General features: G+C 38.1%; 3 protein-coding genes across 7 annotated transcripts; all 3 read left to right on the top strand.

The window, feature by feature from the left end:
• The first annotated feature begins 622 nt into the window (after positions 1-622).
• LOC108666122 (cytoplasmic tRNA 2-thiolation protein 1) lies at positions 623-9688 on the top strand. The gene is made up of 7 exons (XM_018152938.2): positions 623-843; positions 5034-5160; positions 5750-5854; positions 6482-6600; positions 7066-7254; positions 7544-7748; positions 8246-9688. Exons 1-7 carry the CDS (start codon positions 790-792, stop codon positions 8980-8982), a joined length of 1536 nt encoding a protein of 511 aa, XP_018008427.1. The 5' UTR covers positions 623-789; the 3' UTR covers positions 8983-9688.
• Positions 9689-10463: 775 nt separating this feature from the next.
• On the top strand, positions 10464-13770 carry LOC108666118. 5 transcript variants are annotated; one of them, XM_018152933.2, is made up of 4 exons: positions 10464-10799; positions 10836-11146; positions 11945-12343; positions 12751-13770. In XM_018152933.2, the coding sequence occupies exons 1-4, from the start codon at positions 10650-10652 to the stop codon at positions 13661-13663; spliced, it is 1773 nt and encodes a 590-aa protein (XP_018008422.1). In that variant the 5' UTR covers positions 10464-10649; the 3' UTR covers positions 13664-13770. The 5 variants fall into 5 exon arrangements, with proteins under 5 accessions (XP_018008422.1, XP_018008421.1, XP_018008420.1 ...); XM_018152932.2 differs by adding an exon at positions 12363-12404 and having other exon boundaries at positions 10464-11146; positions 11945-12297; positions 12747-13770; XM_047880303.1 differs by having other exon boundaries at positions 10465-10794; positions 10867-11146.
• A 2338-nt stretch (positions 13771-16108) lies between these two features.
• Positions 16109-23996, top strand: LOC108666121 (ribosome biogenesis protein NOP53). Its single transcript, XM_018152937.2, has 11 exons — positions 16109-16360; positions 16712-16770; positions 17272-17458; positions 18225-18418; positions 19016-19150; positions 19836-19960; positions 20621-20698; positions 21325-21485; positions 22029-22136; positions 23184-23330; positions 23812-23996. The coding sequence occupies exons 1-11, from the start codon at positions 16206-16208 to the stop codon at positions 23954-23956; spliced, it is 1494 nt and encodes a 497-aa protein (XP_018008426.1). The 5' UTR covers positions 16109-16205; the 3' UTR covers positions 23957-23996.
• The last annotated feature ends 830 nt before the right edge of the window (positions 23997-24826 follow it).

Genomic DNA, 24826 nt, shown 5'->3' with positions numbered 1-24826 from the left:
ATTGGCGGCTGGTACTGGCTAGTCCCATGTAACAGGACCTAATATAAAAATTATATAGGTTGCTGGCATGCGAGTTCAGGAAATAAGAGTGATCGAGACCAAAATATATCATCTAAGAAGTCTTTCCGGAACCAGCAGGCCATGGGCCTATTTCACAACAGGTCATGGGTCTATTTCTTCAGTGCCGACACTTCTATTCTATTCATTATCCGACACGTTGGCGGCCGCAGCGGAGAAAATGTTGAATAAAATTATTGAGTCAGAATATACGTTTTGTGGCTGGTAAAAGTAGTGGAGACCATTTATAACCGCAAGTATTAGTTCTAATACCCTAATATGAGCTACAGTCGTTAAGCTCAAGATTTCAAAAAAAAAAAATAATAATGCTTTGCTGTAAAAGTTTCTCTAAACTAATTCAAATATGGAATGAAAAGTAAATGAAAATTTATTTTGCATTTTTTCATCACACAATCAAACTATTTATTTTATAAATAGGTACTGATTTATTTGTAATAATTTTACCTTACAGTACCGTGAATTTATCTGAATTCGTCGGAGTGCGGAAGCGAGGTACACATAACATATTTTCCAGGATTCAGACGAGCACCTGAACCGACGTCGATGTCGTTGTCGTGGACTCGTGGACTCGTGGTCGTGTGTGAGTGTGACTGTGCGTGCGTAGTGCGTACAGTGTATGGCGGGCGCGGGTTTCGTTAAATGTGATTTGTTTTTAATTTTCTTTTCTGAAAATTGCTCTTCTACAAGTAAATTTTGATATCACACTATAAAATGTCAATACGGCAAACTTGTTCCTCGGGCTGCGGAAATCGTGCTGTTTTGAAGGTAAGTACGTAAGCTCATATTAAAAAAACAATCCAAACAGAATATTTAGGCAGAAGCCACCCATGGCCAAACTCGAAGCGTTGAAGGCCTTGCCATTGACAGACGATGATTCATGAATGAGATGAAAATGCTAGTGCCTTTGGTTTCACCGGACCATATGACCCTTGCTTAATTTCTTTTATGAAAATTACCAAAACCTGCTCTGGCTGCTCATTCCCTGATATCCCCAATTTCTGAAAATCACTTGTCATACAAGATTTAATTAACAAGTAATGATTTTTCTAATAATGGGGCCATGGTAAATGATCATGTTTATTAATTATTCGGGTAAACAAGGTATATTTGGTCCAAAATAATTCTGACACTTTAAGGACGTACTAGCAAAAAATGAATGGCTATAAAAAATACACCGTACACGCAACTCGAGTTCTGTTTGCTTTACATTGCTCTCAAAACAGCGCACTATGACTATGCCCCAGCAACCAGCAAGGCAGCAACAATGAAACGTCACAAAATGTTGCCATATTTATTTTAAAGTCTTTAGAATGCAAACCTACCAAATCCATATATTCCAACACTCTCGGACACTGTGTGTGACTAAATTTGGCATTTTGTAAGACTAATTCTGGCCGTGCTTCAAACTCTAGGTACTAATTCGTAATGCCAACACTCTTGTGTTTAAATTCTGATCGCTGTATGAGCTGTATTGAAATACGACACAGCTTGGAATTACCACTGTGCAGAGAGTGGATGAATATTGCAAGATCTTTGGCGACGCTTCAGTAGCCAAATTTTCGCCTTCAGAAGATCTTGCCGACACATTTAGATTGAAATTCTTGCATTTAATATATTTCTCAGTCTTTGGCCAACTATTTAGAAAAAAGTAAGGTTTCCGGTGCGTTGGATGGAATACGATGCAGCGAAGCAGCCGAAGCTTGTCCGGAAATCAGTTGCGATGAGTTCCCGCAAAAAATGTAAACAACGTTTTTTTTGATTGCGTAGTTTCGGTCACATTAGAGCGGTCAGACTGCTTTATTACATGTTCAGTTGACACTTACTGTACAATCGGACTGTTTTTAGGGTAAAATTAGTTATTTGGGGTAACACGTGCATGCAACCTTGTAACTAAGTTCGTGGCTTGTAAATAGTTTGTCATTACTCAGCATAAATGGCTTTTTATTAAAAATTACCCGGCGACGCATCTTAAAAATGGCCGGCGACGCTTTGGGCTTAAAAATCCATATATTGGCGACGCTGCATCCACCCTCTGCATAGTGGTGGAATTAGAACACTATTGAATATTTAACACTACTTAATTAGGCTTTTAATTAAGAGCTATTAAGCTTTTAATTAAGAAAGTTTTAATTTTTGCACACAGCTTAGAAAAAGCTGTGTGTGTCTAATTCCAAGCTGTGTCGGAATTAGTTTTTATGTGTTTAAAACTGTCTCTTAACTTGATCATCTATTAATTTTTTTACCACTTGAAATCAGCAAATACAAGTATACTTAAAGGATTCCTAATATATTCACAGATGTATTTAAAAGTCTCAAACCATAATATTCTTTCTACACAAACAGTTTATCACTATTAGATAGAGCAAGGTCAACTATCAACTTTGACACATTTTTTGATGTTCTCACTGGGTGATGTGCACTGTCTCTCTTTGGATCTCAACATTTTCCCGCCACACGGCCGGGCGGCCCAGACCTAGTGTTTTGGCAATAGTATGGCATGCAAAAGTATGACGTCACTATTTCAACCATCAACGAATGCATGGAATTAAGAAAAAGCTAAATATAAAGGAAAAAAGTTGAGAAGTGACGGAATTACCCACAATGCCAGAATATACCGTGTTTAGCCTATGGCACAGTGAACAAATTATTACTGTGCAATGTCTATTAGGGATGCAGTGCAGATTTTTCCAAAATAACCAATAAAAATTCGTCATTTATGAATAATTTCTAAAAATTAGGGATAAAAATGTGCTGTTTTCATTATTTTTATATATGTAAAATATATTAGGTGCAAGGCAAGGAGGATGAAATGGATATAGTTAAGTGCAAGCATGGACATATTTGTGACATTTACTGGTTATTTTCCTACTTCTTACTGAAATAGGGTGGCTCTAATAAGACCTATTTTCCATAGATTTAGAATCTCGCAGACACATTGTACAATTTTTTCAACAATAAAATAGGAGATAATAGATCCAGCAGGAATCTTGTGGCTCCAGAAATGTCAGAAAAGCTCTAGTTACAGACAGGGCTGGAATTGGAAAAGTCCTATTTTTTCTGAAATATTGCGGCTCTAATATCATATAGGTAATATTAGTAGGTATGAAATCTCGTGGCTCTAACCCTTTCACGGGTAAGTTACCATATATGATCACTTGAAATCGCGTCACAAAAAGCCTCACCACGGCTTCCTGTTTGTTTTTGAGGCATCCTTATAATGCCTCAGCCAATCCCTAATTATCTGACCATCGTTCTATCTATAGCATCGCCAGCTGCAAAGTCCACAAATTGAAATATGAGCATTTAAATGAAGGTTTTGACTCGGACAATGGAACTGACGCTCTTTCCGCATTTTCTTCAAAAGGTGGAAGTATCAATATATATATTTATTTATTTTGGCAACTTGATTAAATTTAATTAAATTAAATTTTTATGTTTCTAATTTTTCATTTGCATGAACTGAATTTTAATTATAAAGAAAAATTTTGTGTACTGATCGCATTTATTGAATTCTTCACGTGCGATTTAAACCTTCAATAGGCAAAATTTGCAAAAATTCATAGAAATAAATATATTGTATAATACTTCTTACTTTCTTGAAATGGTTTCTGAAATTTTAATTTCTGGATATTTCAATGCTTGCCCGCTAAAGGGTTAATGTCATAAATTTTTGTTCAATTAAAAATATTGCGGTTTGCACTTTGCAAACATGTCGTTTAATAAAATTTTCAACTGTTGCAATCCACAGTATATATATACTTCCATGCTCCAGCCTCCCACCAAAATAACATGTAGAACGTAATAACAAGTCAACTCGAAACATTTCCTCCAGGAAGATTGCATAGTTGTGGGTACTTCAGAATGGTTATACTGCATTAGCACTTGTACAGTTGCCGCTTAAGTGAAGACAAATGCTAGTGACTGTTTTTTGAATGGGACTTTGCAAATAACATGGGTCTTTGTATGCATGGGAGTGATGGGACTTTGTGAATAACAAGTTTGTGGGTCATAAATGGCTTTTCACGGCTGAGATATAAAATTCACGGCTTGAAGAAATGGAATCACGGCTGGCAAACCTACAAAGCCACGGCTTGAAGAAATGGAATCACGGCTGGCAAACCTACAAAGCCACGGCTTGAAGAAATGGAAACATGGCTAACAAACCCATGAAGCCACAACTCAAAAAAATATGGTCGCGGCTCGCCATGTAGATATATTCCATGCCCCGTTGCAGATGGGATGGCCGGAAAGGACAACGTGGAGCACACCACATTTGAAGCCAGGGGGTACAATTTGACAGCCCTGCATGAGTGCTAATTGTTAAGGGATTAGCTGTTTTTTGAGTGCTGGATCACACTATCACAGTACTGCACTCATCCAGGGTGTCCCGCTCCTTTTAGAGGGACTGTGCTCCTATTTTGGCCACTGTGCTCCTCAATTACATAAGTACATGGCCATTTAGATTATATCATATTCCATACCAGGTTACAGGATAACCATAAACCATAAATTTTTAATGCAAATGGAATCTCATGGACTAATTATGTACCATACTTTAATAAACAACTTTACTGAAGATAATTCATCTAGCTGGAACTTGACAGTTTAGAAAATGGTGATGAAGCTTCAGTCGCACCTCCAATGGTAGATATACATGTGTCACATGTGGCTTTGGCCTGATTTTCTAGAATACAGACAACAATGGTCAATATTTCAGCCTCATACCAGTGAATTTTAGGGCTCCTTTCTTGTGAAAATGCATTGGTATTCCTGCAAAATTGTAAATTTATTGCTTTGGCTTAATAAATCAAAAAGCTATATACATAGGGACATTTAAATTTTTTTCAGTGTTTGCAGTTTAGCATACATTTTGTTATGCCTTTTGCTCAATTTTCTAGTTTGATACTCCTGTATCATGTAGGTATATTTGATCATAAATTTTTTTTTCTCTGCAGCGGCCAAAGACAGGAGATTCTCTGTGCAAAGAGTGCTTCTTTTTTGCCTTTGAGGAAGAAGTTCATCACACCATCACCTCTGCCAAACTTTTCTCATGTGGTGAATATGTTGCCATTGCTGCATCAGGTAATTAATTCAATACTAGTATTCTCCCTATGATGTAGTCTGTTGTTGTTGTTGTTGTAATTGCCCATTCTGGTAGTGGTGACTAGGGAGAGGGGGTTAATAGGTCAGTTTTTCTGGGCACTTAATGCCACTGGTAGTCCTACAACCATCACTGGCTTGCTGACCTGCCAGAACCATTTTATTGCATTACACAACATCCTGGAAAAGCCAGGTGCTCATTTATAAACCAGAGCTGAATGAATGGCTGAGTTGACCATGAGCTGAGCTTCCCGGAAGATTGTGTTGTCAGTGGGACTCAAACCCTGGAGCCATTAAATGGTAACCACTGTGTTAACCCAGGAGAAAAATGGTCACCACTGCACCATTGCAGCCCCTATGATTTAGTCTTGCACTTTTAGCTTTGTATATATAGATGATTTTTGGCACCTGTTTGTTTTTAGCAGTTAAGAATTTTTTTAACATCTATTTGATAGTACCCAATTGAATTGATATTATCATTCCTGCTCTAATAATTTTCCTTGTATATTGTTTTGGATAAATTAAAGCTCTTTGTATTTGTTCCAAGCTGATTCATTGATATATTTTTCAGGTGGCAAGGATAGCACAGTGCTGGCACATCTCATGAAGCTCCTCAATGAACGCTACAAGTATGGCCTGAAGCTTGTCTTGCTTTCTATTGATGAGGGCATCACTGGTCAGTCAGATTATCAAGGCTTTCTTTCCCATTTTTAATTTGTTTGGTTAAAATTTAATTCTTTTTCCTTGGAAAACCTTAGAAACTTTCAAATCTAAGTTTCATTTATTAATTTAAGATCAAAGTGCCAAAAAAAGGTACCGTAATAGTTTGATTATTCAAGAAAGTTATTGTATAATTTGATCAAGGAATAAACTGGTTTACAACTTGCATGGATCATCATATTTTTTAATATATTGCACCCAACAGGAAGAATAATGGGAATATAAGAAAAATCTCTCACAACATGTCTACCAAAGATTTCTTGTCATAAACAAAATGACCAATTTATTTTTAGTGCGCCTGCTTTTCTCTGTACTGCTCTGTGTTGCAAAAGTTAGTTTATCATATGTTCATGAGTAGAGGTTTTCATTTGGCATTTTTTGTGCAAAAACATAGATTATTTAACATTGATTTATTTTACTTGATTTATTTAAGATTAATGCATTGCTTGGAAATGTAATATTAATGAAACATTATTGTCTGTTTGGTAGAAAATTCTCATAAGCCCAGATCAGTCACTGACCAGTTTATATCATGTCACACACATGCACATGTTAGCTTCTGTTGAAGATCGTCTTGTTTCAGGCTACCGAGATGACAGTCTTGAGACGGTGAAGCGAAACGAGCAGCAGTACAACATTCCTCTGAAAATTCTGTCTTATGAGGAACTCTATGGCTGGACTATGGACAAGATTGTTCAAAAGGCTAGTATTGCCCATGTGTTATTGAAATATAATGCTTTTCAGTGCAATTACTTATGTCACTACTGCATATTGAGTAGAATTAACAAGTTCTTGAACATTTTTGTGCAGGAGAAAGCATTGTGTGAATTGAGTCCAATTTTCCTTTCACCTCAAATATTCAAATTTATCTGATCAATGTTCTTGAATAGCGAATGATGATTTTTTTCCTCTGAGTTCAGTGACCAGGATGATTTCCTGTTTCACAATTTACTTTGGTATTATCAATCAGCAATATCAATGATTCCATCAACTGAAGTATCAGGAAGTTAAGGTATCAAAACATTGTCATGCATCACCATAAAACTTTGCGACTGCCGAGTGACACACTGTGTTTATTTAGATGTTGGTTTATCCATTCTAAAGCTGCAATATCTGATAAGATTTCAAAGCCTTAGTTTTGTAATAATGTTTTCTAGACTACACCAGGTTGGCCGACGCAACAACTGCACCTTCTGCGGCGTGTTCAGACGCCAGGCTCTGGATCGGGGAGCGCGGCTGCTGGGGGTGGACAAGCTCGTTACGGGCCACAATGCAGACGACATTGCTGAGACCATCGTCATGAACATCTTGCGTGGCGATGTGGCCAGGCTGCAGAGATGTTGTGCTGTCGAGACTGTGAGAAACATGCAGTAGCATATGTTACTAATTGGTCATATGTGTCCTAAATATTAATTTGGACAGTTTGAGCTGAATTTTTTTTTATTAATTGGTCGCCATGCTTCTGCTTCCCCAGTATCACGATTCAGATTATTCTGGTTCAGCATGTCATCTTATGCATTTAATTCAAACCACATTCAATGCCTGACTTTGATGATTTTCAACTATTCCCACATAAGCTCGGAGTTCAATTATACGATTCCATTATGGCCTTCATTTAATCACACTGCCGCTCACCAACTTGCAGGGCTCTGAAGGTCACTTGCCGCGCTCTAAGCCCTTCAAGTACACGTATGAGAAGGAGATCGTCATGTATGCTTACTTCAAGAAGCTCGACTACTTCTCCACCGAGTGCGTTTATTCCCCCAACGCTTACCGAGGCCATGCCCGCACCTACATCAAAGACCTCGAAAAGATCAGGCCCACCGCCATCTTAGACATCATCCATTCCGGTCAGAATTTTGGCTTCTCTCAAGACTTTTTGTGTGCTTTGTTGTAAACATTATGTTGTTACTTGCCAGCGGTTGAGCTTCAAATTCGGAAAGGGTCTCATCGAGGTCTCCCACTTTTCCAGATGGCAGTGTGGAGGCTGTAGTGGTGGTGAAGATGTATGCTAGGTTTCATTATTCATTTTAGCCTCTACCATTTTCAGTATCATGAGTTAGACCGGTGCAAATCGAGCAATTTGTTTTTCGAAGTATAGGTACTTCAAACAACGTTCAGGTGTGGCAATATAGTGAGCCTCTGTACATGTACACGCTTGGTTAAAATGCTTTTGTAGCAAGCAGATCGGAAAAGATCTAAGCTAAACCATGTAATTTCTATTTAATTATTTAAAAATTGATTGTTGTTTGCTCACAGAAATTGAGTTTAATTTGATGTAATTGATTACGTGAACGAACGTTGTAGTAGCGAGTCATTCGTAGCTTGAACTAATGTTGTGTTGCAGGCGAGTGCCTGACGCTGAAGGAGGACGTCAAGCTGCCGTGCCAGAGCGTGTGCCAGCGCTGCGGCCACGTGTCGTCCCAAGCCGTCTGCAAGGCGTGCGTGCTGCTCGAGGGTCTCAACAAGGGCAGGCCCAGGCTTGGGGTCGGCAAGAGTTCTAAAGTTAAGCGCAATATGGGCTTAAACCCACATGATTTAATTTGCGAAAACGCACAAGATGTCGCATCAAACCCTGCGGAAAAGGTGACTGTCAATAAAGAAGCCAGTGCCTATGCAGTTCAAATAGAAGCAGAAATCAATGCGGGACAGAATATCAATGAAGCCAGCGATAATTCCGACAAAAACTCGCGCTTCAGTGAGGAATTGAAGCTTGATGCCGACATCAATGATTCTTCAGTCTCGGCCAAAGATGAAAAGCCAGAGCTACAGAAATCATCTCGCAAATCGTCTTCAGAAGCGGCAGAGACAAGTGCAACGGATACAACTCATAATGAGGACAAAATAACGGAGGAAACACCGGCTTCTGGTGCTGCCAAGGAAGCAAAATTGTGCGCTAGTCAACTGACAAGTATAGAGGATATAGGCAGCGAAGTTGGAGGTAAACTGTGCTCTAAAGGTGGGGTATGTTCCGGTGATTGTAAGACTAAGGTAAAGAAAGATAGAAAAGTCGTTAGTTTACGTAATAATCCAGACTTGGCACTGAAAACTGTGGGAATCAGTAAAAAGGATTTGGATTTCTGATCTTGGCTGAAGTTAGATATTGTTGTTGCACGTGCTGCTGCTCGGGATGGTACAATATATTGGGTACATAGATGCTGTTTTTCATATTGGAATGTTATGGTTTATTTAGAGAGTATTGAAAAGTTTTACATACATCTTTGTAAAGCGTACCCCAAGTTAAAAAATCCTCGCTAAACATTTTTGATGCGCTTTGGCATATCTCATAGAAACTCAGATTGTTTTTGTATTCCGGTGTACATTCTTGTTATTAATAAAGTTCTATTATAGTATGAAGTTTAATAATCTTTTCAATTACATACGTTAGGGTAAAATTCATGTCATTTGTGCCATCTAGTAGACTTATTTTTGGCCGAAAAAAGTTTAAATTTGTGCACAACTTGTTCAAGAATATTAGCAATTTGTTGTTCTTAGAAGACCTTTTCAACTCTTCTAGCGCTATTTTCGAATATTTGAGGTCTTGCAAAAAGGTTTGCACTTGAATGTGGCTCGATTTTAAGAAACGTCTAATGCAAATTCAGGGATTCTATGCTTCTCAAATATAAAATTGTTTCAACCTAAATGTTTGTCCCGAGCTCCACTAGAGACAGTTTCGAGTTTGGATCGGACAATTGAGGACAAGCTAGCTGATTAACGCTCATGATGTGGCACGAGTTTATTTATTACCAAGATATGAATTTTGTACTCGTGTAAAAAGGTATATACCTGCTAATTTTGTTTTGAATTTCCTATTTTTGTCAAGACATATGCTGGCGGCACGCATAAACGACATATTATTCGCTTGTATTAATTCATTAAATAATTGTGGTATCTCTATTACAACGCAACACCTCGTGTCTGTAGCGAAGTGTATTCACTATCAGCATCTTAATTTTTGGTGGCGATTTTTACTAGAGTAGATATTATCCTGGAAAAATATGAATTTTCAGGTTATTATTGGCTGACACTTTAACTGCCGGAGAGTGGAATGGCATCTAATCCACTTGGGGAATTAACGCTCCCCCAGTTCCGAGTTCACGTTACATTAATTGAACTATTGCTTCTGATGTTGAATGTGGCTTATTGAGGAATTGTCAGTGTTCTCCATTACATTTTCTACTTTATTAAATGGTTTCTTGTTATGACTGTCTTTGTTTGGCATATGCAAGGTTATCAACAACGGCAATGATCTTTTTTATTCTGTATAAGTTCATAATGTTTAGTTTCACCTATTTGCACATGGCGGAGTGGATTATTGATTAATATATTTTGTAACCTATAAATTGAAATTGTGTCTTTCTTATAGCTAAAAAAAGTACCTACTACCAAATCATACATAGATTATGTCAACAAATTTCCAGGCTCAGCATCAGAAAACTCCAATACATACAATTACTACCTAATTATATATACAATTACTACCGCAAATAATGTCAATACGTTTCTGCGCTGTACCATGGATTTTTGTCAGCAGCCAATAGACGAGTTTCTCAGTGTTGATATCAACGCCTGTGTTCAAATTAATAATCTTGTGTCAGGTGACGGTACAGCCGAAGGTCAGGGAAGGCTATAAGGGACATTATGAGATCATATTTTATATCTCTTAATAATTGTTGACTCATTTGCACACTCGTGAATTTAGCTATATGAGTAATTTACAATAAAGAAAAACTGTACCTACTCAAATTGCTATGAAATCGAACTTTTTACAGAATTTTTACTCTTCAAAATTAAAAGTTACAGATAATAACACTTCCAGTATGCAAGCGACGAAGGAAACAAACTCGACTCCAGAAAATGAAACGATGTGCCAAATTGGAGACCGCCAGACATCAAGTCAGGTCCCTCATACTGAAGAGAACCAAGCATCAAGTCAGGCCCCTCATACTGAAGAGAACCAAGCATCAAGTCAGGTCCCTCATACTGAAGAGAACCAAGCATCAAGTCAGGCCCCTCACACTGAAGAGAACCAAGCATCAAGTCAGGCCCCCAACTTGGTTAGGTCAACGTGCGGCGTTTGTTTGGCTGCGCCCGCTCGGTACAGGTGCCCCGCATGTGCTGCTGTGACCTGCAGTTGTGCGTGCGTTGCCGCACACAAACTCAGAACAAACTGCACAGGAGTTCGTGAACCAGTCCTTGCTGTGCAGAAAGAAGACATGGATGACGATATGCTGCAGCAGGATTACAGGTTTGTACTGCATGACGTCAGGGAACATGTAGCGGGTTTACAGGGTTGGAAGCAAACTCTATCTTCGTTGGTTCGCGAAATATCGGTTTTTATTAGAAATCAGTTATGTCTAATTTAAGAAGGAAGTTAGGAACGATGTTATATCAGATTTTTTCGAATATAATATCTTTAAATATTTGGTAATGGTTATTCATCGATTTTGTACCGATTATTTTCAGTTTTCTGATGGGAAAAAAACATTGCTTTTCACACCGTACTTCCACAAAAGAATTTCTGCAAACCAGTACCTACTAAATTTATTTAAGATCATATACTTTGAAAAATCTTATAATAATTTCCTCCCTGCACAAACACTTCATGAGCAGCAAGCACTTTCTTGCCATGTCGGCACTTACAAAATAGCTGCGTTTCTGGAAATTTTCGTCGCCGAATAAATTATAGTTAACTTAGTTGTGCCGTAATTTCAGTTTGTTTAAATGACTTTTTATAGCAGGGAAGCTACCTCAATCATATTTTAGCTGATATGGTGTTCAAGTTGACATATCAACTCCTAATATTTTATGAGATCAGCTTGCTTGAATATTATCTCAGTAACTGCTTGAGTATTTAAATGCTTTGTAACTAATGCACATTCTAATGCCGTGATTTTTGTGCTGTCTATTGATGATTTATTTTCCAACACTTTCTGGCATCGCTGATATCAATAAAAGCTTGAATATTTTTAATTGCATTAAAATATTTTGGCTTACTCAATGTGTTTTCCCAAGATCCAACTAAAAGTAGCTGTTCTTATTACAGGTTTCTGGAGAGTGTGATGTCTAGATTGGAGAGGAGTCTTAGAGACCCAAAAGTACATCATCTTGTGGAAGACATTTACGTGACCAAGAAACGAGACAAGCAGTCAGGAAAAAGACATAATGATGAAGAAAGCCTTGTTCACAAGCACAGGTTTTCTCTGCACAATGTCGATGAGAGGACCAAGAAAAGATTCAAAGCATTCATTCCTAATTATGGCGGGCGAAATAGGTTTCATCAGAACGCTGGAGTAACGCTGCATCGCGGCGATCTTCCTTCAGGCTTGAAGAGGCTGCGCTACGAAGCTCGGTTGCGGGGTACCCAGCTCGCCTTCATGCCCAGAGACATGACCAGACATGCGGTCAACACCACGCACTATCTCTTCAGACATCAGGTTATCAGGTGATCACTGCTACCAGACATGCGGTCAACACCACGCACTATCTCTTCAGACATCAGGTTATCAGTGTTGACTGAATTGCTTGAAAATATTTCCAAATTCTGTTATTTAGTCTTGAAGAGACTTATATACTCAACCATTGAATGTAATCGAGCTGTCATACTAGGTAGCTGATGGTCTTATGCCTGGTACTTGGTCTGGGTTGAGACTGTCGTCATTCATGCGCGTGCCTTGCTCGTTACCGTTAGATTAATCAGTTTAGGTGTTCGTTAGAGTTTTAAGTTTTATTTACTTGGGACTAGTTTTTTTGCCATTTATCTGTGATATTCTTTCCCAATTGTCTTGACTTATCTGAAGTGGGGAATTTCGTGCTTAACTAACGCTACTTTGAATTTTTTTATGTTCTCAGATGGCGAGTGCGAGTTGAGTTCCTGCAAGCCAACGTTTACTCTGAAGACACGTGGGACGAGCGAATCTCCATCGGCAGAATTATCAGCAAGTTCTTGGACATGGCTCCTGAGGATATGCGAGGCTGGCCTATAGATCACACGTCTGAGTCGTCAGCTGGTGTACATTCAACTCAGGATAAGGAGGAGCGAGCTATGCCTTGCGTCTGTGGAACTGATCCTTTGAACTCCCACTGGAGTGAAGAAGTTTCTAATGACGAAAATAGAGTTGGTCTTGATAACAATGACCAATCTTCTTTAGGAGAACATGGTGCTGAGGTTAAAAATGTTACCCGGCAGTTCCGAAGAGCGTGTAAGTCAGGTAAGTTGAATAGTTCGTGTCCAAAATGTACAGTTTCATCGCAAGAGTATTTTTCGCCCTCAGCCAACCATGACCAAATAAGTTTGACTTTAAACACCGAGTGTAACACCGAATCATTAGAAGATCATTCAAGAGACTATCCTCTCGCCATAGACATCACTCGAGTACGTAGAGAAAACAAAGCGAAGTCCCTGACAGTTGAGCAAATGCAGCAAATGTCATACTTCCAGTCACAAGGCGCGTCACAGCTGGCCGTGCTCTTCAAAAATGAGGACTTTTGCCAGGATCAACGCCACTACGTCCATGTCTGCCTCAGCGACTCTCTAAGAGAAAGTTTATCGCAGCTCCGTGTTGTCGAGTACCCCATATTTGTCGTGACTACTAGAGCCCAAGCATATGAGATGGCTTGTGAAGACATCGAGAAAGGTGATGACTATGAAACTGCAGACAGGTGCAACAAAATAAGTAAATCGAAGCCTGATGATACAACAGCTAAAAAGACATTCAGATTTTTCGATGCGGAATGCTCCGATGACTCGGTCGACGAGGGCTGAAGTTATGGATTTTTTTTTTCTCGACTTTGTATCTGTCACCTGACGTGGAGTGACCTACCGTCAAATGGGAAAAATGTAAAACCAATTTAATAAACGTTTAAAACGTTCCTTGCATGTCTTTACGCCATCCTAAATATATGAGCTGATATTTTCATTCGAGTTCTGAATAACTTTGTAAGTTATTCTTCTCACCCTGAGCTGGTTAATTGCATTATTTTGTCTACGGCTCTTTACTTAGCATATTTCTGACTGGTGCTGAGTGTGTTTTTTACTCCAGGTAGCTTCAATTCAATAAAAACGTTGATGGTTAATTTATCCCCATATGAAAGATTTACCAATGCTCGTCCATCATTGGTTCTGTTATACCCCCGAATTCTACTTGATCGCTGCTTTTCCCGAATCGGAATTTCTGGCGAGCAGGTCATGATGCGTTGCGAACAGGTAAATTTTTACAGTGCGTGTTACACTAAAATATCATCTGTTACCGAAACAATGTTTGCTTTTGGTTATGAAATAATTTATCCATATGCCTTGCTTTTGGTTATGAAATAATTTATCCATATGCCTTTTAACGCATTTTAATCTATCGTTGTTCGCTGTTAAGTGTTGCAGAGTGACATGTGTAGAACGAGTTCTCATTAATTTAACGTATTCCGATAATCATCAGGCCTACACTTCAGAGCCGACATCACTATGTTATGTTATGATTATAAGGCTCTCTATCGAGGCCTTGCGAGCTGAACATCATCAGCTTTTATTCATCACTACCTGGAATAGTTATAATTCCCAAATCCATTCGTGCATTTGGTTGGAACAGTACAGCTACCGGTAAGCATCTGCTATATTGATGCAACAGATGGTCTTAATAGTTTAAGTGACTTGTTCAAAAGTTGGTTTCTTCAGTCTTATCTATACAACGAAGTGTTCGATGAGCTAGAAAAGAAAATTTTGGTGTATGATAGTATCTTGAAATTTTTAAATATCAGTGTACAATTTTTGCAAAATTTGAAAGTCCATTCACGAAATACTTGATCAAGCAACATTGGAATTATGATTAAAATACTGACGCAGATGTAACGTAGCTAACTGTATATTCGAAATTCAAAGTAATATATAAGTATTATGGGAATTTTTAAAACTTATCATCCATCTAATTTCTTCATTTCCCGATAAAAAACGTGTTTGAATCTATAAATTTCTGTTATTTCGTACCTGAAGTCTTCTTATTCGTAATAATTCACGCAAAACTGAAAATCATTATTCAAACTATAGTTAGGATCTAAATCATAATCGTATACGTTTAGAAGTGAGAAGTAAAGTGTAAACAAGGGCAGGTCGAAGACTCGAAGTGACTTGGGCTGTTGGGCGGAATAACATCGTCTGTGATTTCCGAATACATTAATAAACCCAGCTATCGCAACCACGGAAATACAGGCGTGTGAGCCTGACGTGTATGCTGTGCATTGTGCAAGGTTAGGGAAACCTTTGTAAGGAGGAAGATTATGGACCACTTGAAGATAAATGACCTCAACAAGGCAGTCAAGGCTCAGGATTGAACTGATTCAAATGGGAAAAACCTCATATCTGCAGCCATGATTATGAGCCATATACTACGATATAGCATTTAGGTATTCTGTATGATGTATCTGTAAGCTTACAGGACTACCTAGGCTTTTGCACCATTTTAATTGGGTCAAGTGAATTCACTATAACAAAAAAAAAAATTATTGGTTAAAGCATAGGACCTGAAACAGAAACTAAACAGAAATATTTTAGTGACAAGTGACAACCATCATATTTTTGGATAAATAAATTATAATAAATTAGGTTAAGTACTCTTATTTCTATGTTGCTTGGTGGCTAACTTGGTGCACAATTCTATTTGTGATATTGAGACATTCCATGCACAATTTTGTGATGACCAATGATGCATTTCCTATTTTTCACTAAGCAAAATTTTTTTTGCTAAGCAATTAGCAAGGTAAATGTAATCAAATTACCTATATTGTTGTTAACCAATTTTTTTGTTAACTGGAGCCTTTGCTAACAAAGGTTCTACTGTAAATGCATTTTTAGGGGTGTCATTTATTGCCCCATTATGCAGAAATAGCTGCCATTTTTTTATTGAGGCACATGAATTCTGTCAATGAAGTTTTAAACCAAACACCTGTCTGCAACTTTTTTAAAGCAAAATTTTTATTACAAATATTATTTTACTACTGTACTACAGAACTTAGCAGAAGTACCTTTTTCAAAATATCACTTTTTAACATTTGTTCAGGGATTTTTTGGAGCTAGTATGTACTTATTGTACTACCTATATAGTTTCTTCACTATATAATCAATTCAATCAATATCAATAATCAATTAGTTTTTCTGCACTATAACATTTTTACGCGTGGTGGAGGACTCTCCCGATTTACCCCGCCTGCCCCAAATTGCCTCGTTTGATGGTATAAATTTCTTTTCAGGCTAAAGTTTATGAATGGTATTCCTTTCACCTTGTTGTATGTTAATGTGAAAGTGAAAAACCATATCCACAATGACAGCCACCACTCTGAATTTAATAGAACAAGTATCATCTAAGAAGAAAAAGCTAAACAAAAGTAAAAACAGAAAAAAGACATGGAGGAAACATATAGACTTGACTGGCATAGAAGCTGCGCTGGAACAGCAGGAAGAAGATGAGAGACTTGGGTGAGTTACTAGGGTTTCTGTTTATATGTAATTCTATAAACAGAAGATGTAATAATTCTATTTATATGTAATTCTGTAAACAAAAAATGTAATAATTCTTTTTATATGTAATTCTGTAAACAGAAAATGTAATAATTCTATTGATTTGTATGATGGATGAGTTACCATTGGCATCCATATTTCAAGTAGGTAGGCATTTGGCTAGAAGCTTGAATGGCTATATATTAATATAAATATATCTGCATAAGGATTTCCACAATGGCTACTATTCCCATGCCACCTTCATTTTCTATTTTACAGTATTTATAATTATTTATGTATATATTCATGAGTTTCCTATTTCTTCAATAGTTGCTTGGGAGAAGTCACATCCAACTTCATGTACCTGGACACTGGAGATGGAGCTGCTGGTAATATGGCTGCCTTGTCATTGAATGGCAAAGCTTATCATTATACTTAAGTTTCTCAATTAATTGCATTAATTGAATGACAGAGCTCATCATTATAGTGAAGTTGCAAAACTAATTGCATTACTTGAATGGCAGAGCTTTCTTTATAGTGAAATTTCAAAATTAATTGCATTACTTGAGTGGCAGAAATTATCATAATACTTGAGTGACAGAGATTATCACAATACACAAGTGGCAGAAATTATCTCAAAACTTGAGTGGTAAAGGTTATCACAATACTTGAGTGGCCAAGCTTATTATGATTCTCAAAGAAGCCAAGCATTGTAGAAATTAGTTAGATCCATATTGCTTTTGTCTAATCAATGCAAAATATTTACTTATTGTACATTAACTTTGTGTGTCATTTCCAATCTCTTGCTATTTACAATATTCGTTCCTAAATGATGATTGAATATCTTCATGCTTTTGTCTTGTGTTTAATAAGTGTGTGGTTGCCCACAGATTCTACCAAAGAAAATCGACCAGAAGATGACCAAACTGCTAAGAAAAAGCTACCAACTCTGCGGCTTGAGTACACGGTTGATCCTAAGACTGGTCTCAAGGCTACAGACCGGCCCAAGTCTGACAAGCTCATTCCTGAACTACAACTTCTGGCTGGCCTACCTGGCAGTAAAGGTCCTTTTAAACAGTAAGTAATTGCAATTATTATTTTGAGAGATATTGTTATTTTTCCAAAGAACAATATTCTCTATGCTTGTTTCCAACTTTACAAAGCAGACTAAGCGGTCTCTGTCACTATTGTTAATCTCCATTGAGTTAATTCTTTCCCTGATTGCTTAGTTCATTCCCTGTTCAGTTATAGTTCATTCTCTGTTCAGTTAGTTCATTTGCTGTTCAGTTAGTTCATTTGCTGTTCAGTTAGTTCATTTCCTGTTCAGTTAGTTCATTCCCCGTTCAGTTAGTTCATTCCCTGGTCAGTTAGTTCATATTCCCTGTTCAGTTAGTTCATTCCCTGTTCAGTTAGTTCATTCCCTGTTCAGTTATTTTCATTCCCTGTTCAGTTCATGCCCTGCTCAGTTAGTTCATTTCCTGTTCAGTTAGTTCATGCCCTGTTCAGTTAGTTCATTCCCCGTTCAGTTAGTTCATTCCCTGGTCAGTTAGTTCATATTCCCTGTTCAGTTAGTTCATTTCCTGTTCAGTTAGTTCATGCCCTGTTCAGTTAGTTTATGCCCTGTTCAGTTTGTTCATGCTCTGTTCAGTTAGTTCATTCCCTGGTCAGTTAGTTCATATTCCCTGTTCAGTTAGTTATTCCCGGATATATTAATTCTTTTAGTGGTTAATTTGTTTTTTTCCTTGTTAACTTAGTTAAATCTCCTGTTAGGCCTCTAATCTGACTAATTGTGTCCTCTAGATTATGGTTTTATTTTGAGTCGATGAATACATTATTTGCCCAGGTCCAGGTTCCGAGAGAAGGACACATTCTTGCACCAGGTGCAGCAGAAGACTCGTCACAGCAAGAACCGGCGGACGGCACATAAAGCTCTTGTCAAGGCTGCTAATAGCTTCTCAACTACCAAATCATCGAGAAAAATCATCAAATCAAAACAGAAACTTTCATTTGACAAAAATTTGTGGTCAGAAGCACCAGGTTGGTTCCCTCTCTTTTTTTTTCTTTCTATGTTTTTGTGAATTAGTTTTAAGTGATTATTTTCACTTTGGAAGTAATAACTTTTATTTTTCACTTGAAAAGATACTAGTGCATATTTATTATAGACTAAGATATTTATTTGGAGCAGCCGATTCACTGATCTACTTGCTTATCTCATATAGGCAATACCATATGATAATAAACTTCTTGAGAGCCACTGGCTGGGTATTGCAGCAGTCAATCATGTATATTACCCAATTTAATCTAATCACCTACTGCATTTCTTATTCATAAATAACACCTAATTTGCCTATTATGTTATAGATGTTATCCATGGCATTTCTCATTCAAAAATAAAACTCAAACCAATAACGTTATAGATATCACCCACTGCATTTCTTATACATAAATAAAACCTAGTTTGCCTATTACGTTACTGATGTCTTCACTGCACGTATCATTTGTCTCTAATAACCGATTTCAAGTGTCATGCCTTGACTCCAGTTTGGCGTTGTATTTATTTTTATATCTTTCTTGGAGGATTTTGTTCATTCGTTGTTCTGTGCTTGTGCAATAATTGTCAACTCTCCCACGCAGCTCCCTCAAGAGAAGACGAGCTGTCCGCTGAGGCCATCACGCACATGAAGCTCAGTCTAGGGCAGCAGCCCATCAATAACAGATCCTCCAAAATTAAATGCAAAAACATCCCTGCTGTGCCTCTGCCTCATCCTGGTGCGTTACTTCACTTAACACGTTGACTACGTATTGGTTCATATGCGTACCACGAATTGTATTTCTCCAGGAGGTAGTGGTACATAATTCAGGTTGCCTAAAATCGGCCAAATCCGAGAACAAAAAAGGCCGATAATTCAATGTATACAAGTTTATTTGTAGGTTCCGCTATAAAAATTCCATTTATTTTCTTTCTGCAGTATTTAAAATTTAATTAGGAAGTACCTGTCTCATAAATTTTAGCCGGCCAACGCGATTGAGAAAAACTAAATCACGGAATTTGTCCTGAAAAAATGACCGTCTGGCAACCCTGCTTAAAAAAAGTACAAAAAATGAAATAATAGTACAAGATGAAGCAATCGTAGTCAACGTGTTAAGTGATATACCCTCGGGATCGTTTTACATTTTAATTATTAAAGCGCTCTTTGTAGTCTTTTTAAGAGCGATTTAAAGGGGTGCAATACCATTTTTAATTTCTTCAGATATATTTGCAATATTTCAGTTATCAACTTATCAGCTATTAAGGCACTATAATTTAATTCTAAGGTATAGTCGTTGAACTTATTGGAACCACTGAGACGAGAATATTGTTAAAATAAATTATTTTCCCTTGGTTTATCATTGAGTTATGATCTTTGAAGTTTCTAAAGTGTTAACGTAACATTGATTCATTTTATCCTCCTAGGTTTGTCCTACAACCCTGATCTTGGAAGTCACCAGAAGTTGTTGGCCAAGGCTGTCAAGTCAGAAATGAGTCGCTCAAAGCAAGCCAAGTATACAAACGACATGCGCACCTGTGACTATCCGAAGGTAAACCATCACTTCAATTGTCATAGGAAATAATTTGCCTAAACTACATGAGAACCTGCAACTAGACACTAGGTAAACCAACCCTTCTATTGTCATTGGAAATGATTTGCCTAAACTACATGAGAACCTGCAACTAGACCCTAGGTAAACCAGCCCTCCTATTGTCATGGGACAGAATTTCAGTGCCTAAACTATATGAGAACCTGCAACTATACCCTAGGTAAACCAGCCCTTCTATTGTCATAGGAAATAATTTAAGTGCTTAAACTACATGAGAACCTGCAACTAGACCCTAGGTAAACCAGCCCTTGTATTGTTATAGGAAATAATTTAAGTGCCTAAACTACATGAGAACCTGCAACTAGACCCTTGGTAAACCAACCCTTCTATTGTTAGAGGAACTGATTTGAGATAGAATTCATGAGCGACGGAGTATAGACACAATTGTGCATCATCCTCGTGTTACGAGATAGAAATACTTGGGATATAACGACAAAATATGTTCTGCTTTTTTGTGTGCAAAACACGGCAACATATTTTTTTTGCTACATATCTCTTCAAACAAAAAATAATTTTCATTTTATCACACCATGTACGTGTGCTTATATTTGACGTTATTATATCCTTTTTACATTACCAGTATTTTGTGCATTTTTGCAGGGTGCTGAGATTGTGGATAACATAGAGACCATCAGAGACATGGAGGGGGTCCACGCCAACACACCTGCCATCAAAGAGGTGATGCTTCAGCATGAGTTGTCCCTGTATTTTTTTTATTATATTTTCTATAAGTTGTGCAAAGTTTTGAGCAGTTTTATTTACGGATAAAGAAGGCTAACTACGTATTTGCTGTTCATGGATTTTGCTAGATGATGATGGGATCTTTTTCATCCATGTCGTCTCTGTGTGTTATATTATAAAAACATGATAAATTTGATCATAAATGCTGCATTTGAGTGCTGAAGTAAGAAAAGCTTCAATGTCATTAATTTAATAAAACGCAATGTGAAATTTATTTGGGTTCATTCATCCATCAACATATTACCCCTTTTTTTACCTCAATATTTCGATTTATTCTTCCATTGGTTCTTTTAATTTGTCTTTTGCCCCCACTTTCCTGCACGCCTCTCTTTCTCATGCCACCTACAATTCTTTCTCTCTTGAACTTTTCCTCCCGTTATTTTTGTCTGCTTTATGTCTATTCCGTTGCCTTTGCTCTCAATCTTTATCCTGCTCAACACTCATTGTGCTTAATCGTATCATTCGTCACGCAAGCCATGAATGATGAAGGAAAATGTAAGCCATAGTTAGCTCATAATTATACTGTTTACATATTATACTTTACATTATACTTTTATACACAGGAACCCATGGAGGACGAGGACGAGGCCTCGGTACCGGCGGAGGCCCGTAAGATGGACAGGCGGACGCACGCTCAGCGGTTGAAGTACCGCCGCCATCACGAGGCCCTCAGGCTCGCCAAGCACCTCAAAGACAAGAAGAAGCGCGAGAACGCCATCCTTAGGTGCGCTCAGGCCCGTGACTTTGCCGAGTCCATCTGCATAGGCTCGAATTAAACTGGTGTAGTTCCTTGACTCTGCTTGATTTAATTTCTGAAAATCAAACTCAATATTTTAGGTCCCTTAATAAGGCTAAATTCCTTACCTGAGACTCGAATTTAATATTTTGTTCAGTGAATTTTTTGTACTATGCTGTTATGGATGATGAAAACGAACCTTACAATTATAAACTTTTATCAATAAGGACAGCTATTGCAGATATCTCATCAACCAACAGTTACATGTTCAATCAAGGAGCTGTTGAGACATGAATTGTAGCTCATCACCTCTAACAGAAAAGAGGAAACCACGAGATTTGAGTTTATGTGGGTTGGATGTGAAGCACGAAGTAGGATAAGTTAAAGCCACTCTGTGCCACCTCTTTTTCACTTTCTCCCAGTGGCATCACGCCACAAATATCACCACAGGATATGTTGATTTATTTTGGCGAGAACTAAGAAGGAAATGTTTATTAATTAAGTGTTAGAAATAAATCACTAATTGTGCAGGGCCGCGGAGATCCAGCGGGAGCTGGACGAGGAGGACGCGAAGAAGCAGCGTGTCGCCGAAAAGAAGGCGCGCGCCCAGCGCAAGAAAGCTTTGAAGCCGCCGAAGACGTAAGATTTTCCGTTCATGGTATAGATTATGTTACATAATCTATACCATAAGGTCATGTCACATGACCTAACCCATGAACCGATATACCATTACTATATCTCCCTATTATAGGGTCCATTACTATATCTCCCCCTAGTGTTATAGTATCTGGTGACCAGCTCTAATGTGACCATTGCATTGGTGACCAGCTATAAAAGAAAGTTCCTAGGACAATCGTAATTTTCAGCAAAGATCCCCAAATTCTAACACTTGCATCACCTAAATGGAGGAGCCACTTGAGGTCCAAGAGAGTAAGATTCAATCATATCCCTAGTATGCTGGGCAAAGTTTGTCCCTAAAAAAATGTTGAATGTTTGGATCATATTCTATTTTTCATGGTACAGTTTCCGTAGTTCATAAAATCAACAAATTGGACATTGTTACAGTTATTGTGGCACAGGTTTCATGCGTCATGTAATTAATATCTTGAATGTTAAAGTTATTATAGTGAGATTCCACACATAAAAATGAATGTATGACAAGTTTTCGACTTTCATTTTATGCGGTAGGTTTTGTATAATGTCTTTTACTGTATTATTTGCGGCTCTTTATGGTTTATTCATGTATTAGTATATACGTATTATTCATGGATAAATAATCATTTCTTGTAAATAGAAATATTGATTATGCTCAAAGATGAAATAAATTTCTTCTGAATAGAGTTGAATTGAAATGAATTTCATAAACGGTATATTGCTCTCTCAAGGTTACAAGCATGGTCCAGTTTGAAATTCACTCTGTAATATTTACTTATCAGTAAGCTTTTTTTCTTGGATATGATTTAAGAAAACTTCGTGAGAGTTTTAATACAGAACGTGTTCAGCTCTCCTTTGCACAGTAGATAGAAATATCCTCGTGCATCTGAAACATAGTCGATAAAATTAGCGTGTAAGTGTACCCACTAGTTATCGGTAAAGTTCGATTGAAGAACAATGGAAAAATAATCAAGGAAATTATTATTAATAAAAAACATAAGTTATCGTGCCTAACTCTCCTACTTGGCGCAGATTCGTGGAGAGCAAGGACGTCGAGGTTGCGCTAAGCTCGGAGCTCCGGGACAACCTGCGGTGCGTGCAACCTACGAGCAACCCTGTGTTGGAGCGCTACACGCATCTCTACAGACGCGGCCTGCTCTACTCCAACGCACGCACGCGGTAAGCAGCACGCCTGTATAACGTAGAATGTGTAATGTTGAGTTACATTGCATCGCTACAGTTACATTTGACATAAAGTTGGAAGGATCACAGTTTACAAAATTTCAGTCAATGGAGTTACGTACTACCGAAACGCTGACCACCAAGCAAGTGTACACACACCTAAATAAACGTTCGAATGGTGTTCATGGAAGGGGCGTTAGGCAACAATGCTTGAGATTTAAGATACTCCGATATGTTCTTTATTCCGTTGCAAGTTGAAAACGGTCAAATAATGGATTGTATTAAAGAAGTGTTGGTGCTTATTATTATTTGAGTTCATCAGACCGATACTCCTCTTACTCTTCCAGATAATTTGCAATGACCACATTACTTTACGTGTTGCACGGTGTACCGCTTATTATTATACGAGTGCATCGCACCGTCACTCTTCTTACTCTTGCGCATAATTTGCTATGATTGAACTATTGACCTGTTGCAGAGTGTACCAGCGTAAAGGCGCCATCAACAGCATGCGCAAGGTTGTCAACAGGCCGGGCTATGAGCGGCTCACGGAGAAGGATTTCGAGGGCCCTCATGACGTCACTGCCAGGCCTCTCAAGAGAGCCCCCAAGAAAAAGCTTTAATTCCTATCTGAAACCTGATTAATAAAGCAATTATTCCGAGTTTGTACCGTTTTATATCCTAAACCTCAAATCTAACGCGAGATTAATTGTTTCAAACCAACTGTGTTTCTCATCATAATTTTAATAATTTTAGTGGCATGTGGAGGACCAAGTTTATTGAAACGACTTTCACTTATGCTGCCTCAGGTTTAGCAGCATTATAAACTTCATGTTTTGGAATTGCCGTTTGTGGAATACTTGCAAAACGTCTGGGTTATAATTTTGGGGACTTCCTTGGCATATTAATTCCTGACGACCCCAACTTGGGCGCTCAGACCATCAGAGAAGCGGCGCTGAGCGAGAACGACTTATGTTGACTTTGCAGGATCTTCAGGTCTCTGGGTGTTAAGTTCACTATTTGATCCTGTTGTGGTAGAACACGCAGGCTGCTTTGCACATTTTCGGGTGTGACCCAGGGACTACGGGAAAGAGGATTCCGCGACCCATGAATTCTATCCTATAAGAATAGAAGATTCACGCTCACTTATCCGTGTGTGCCAGTCCTCTCTGGTTTGTGAGGGACTTTGATTCAGTTTGAGCTAATATTAGGTGTAAGATCTGCCCAGGAAGCGGTGCCTAATGATTGCCCACGGCGGTCAATCTGACGCGAGGCTGCCGTACGCTTTTTGTGCTCCCACGTGAGTTTTTCGCTGATGAGAAAGCCCTAGATAATTTGACCGAGGTACGACTACGATATTTGTGTCGGTGCTGAAGATTAAATCAAGTCTGACCTGCTTCTGAATTTTTAATGTTGATTACTCGTTTTCAAAAAGTCTTAATACGAGGAAATTACGGGTACCAAAGGTGGCAAACAAATCAAGCCAAAACTTA

The sequence above is a fragment of the Hyalella azteca genome, unplaced genomic scaffold, assembly GCF_000764305.2.
Source record: "Hyalella azteca isolate HAZT.00-mixed unplaced genomic scaffold, Hazt_2.0.2 contig5144, whole genome shotgun sequence".
Lineage (NCBI taxonomy): Eukaryota > Metazoa > Arthropoda > Malacostraca > Amphipoda > Hyalellidae > Hyalella > Hyalella azteca.
The sequence above is the reverse complement of the archived record's forward strand: the minus strand, read 5'-3'. Positions and strand labels throughout refer to the sequence as shown.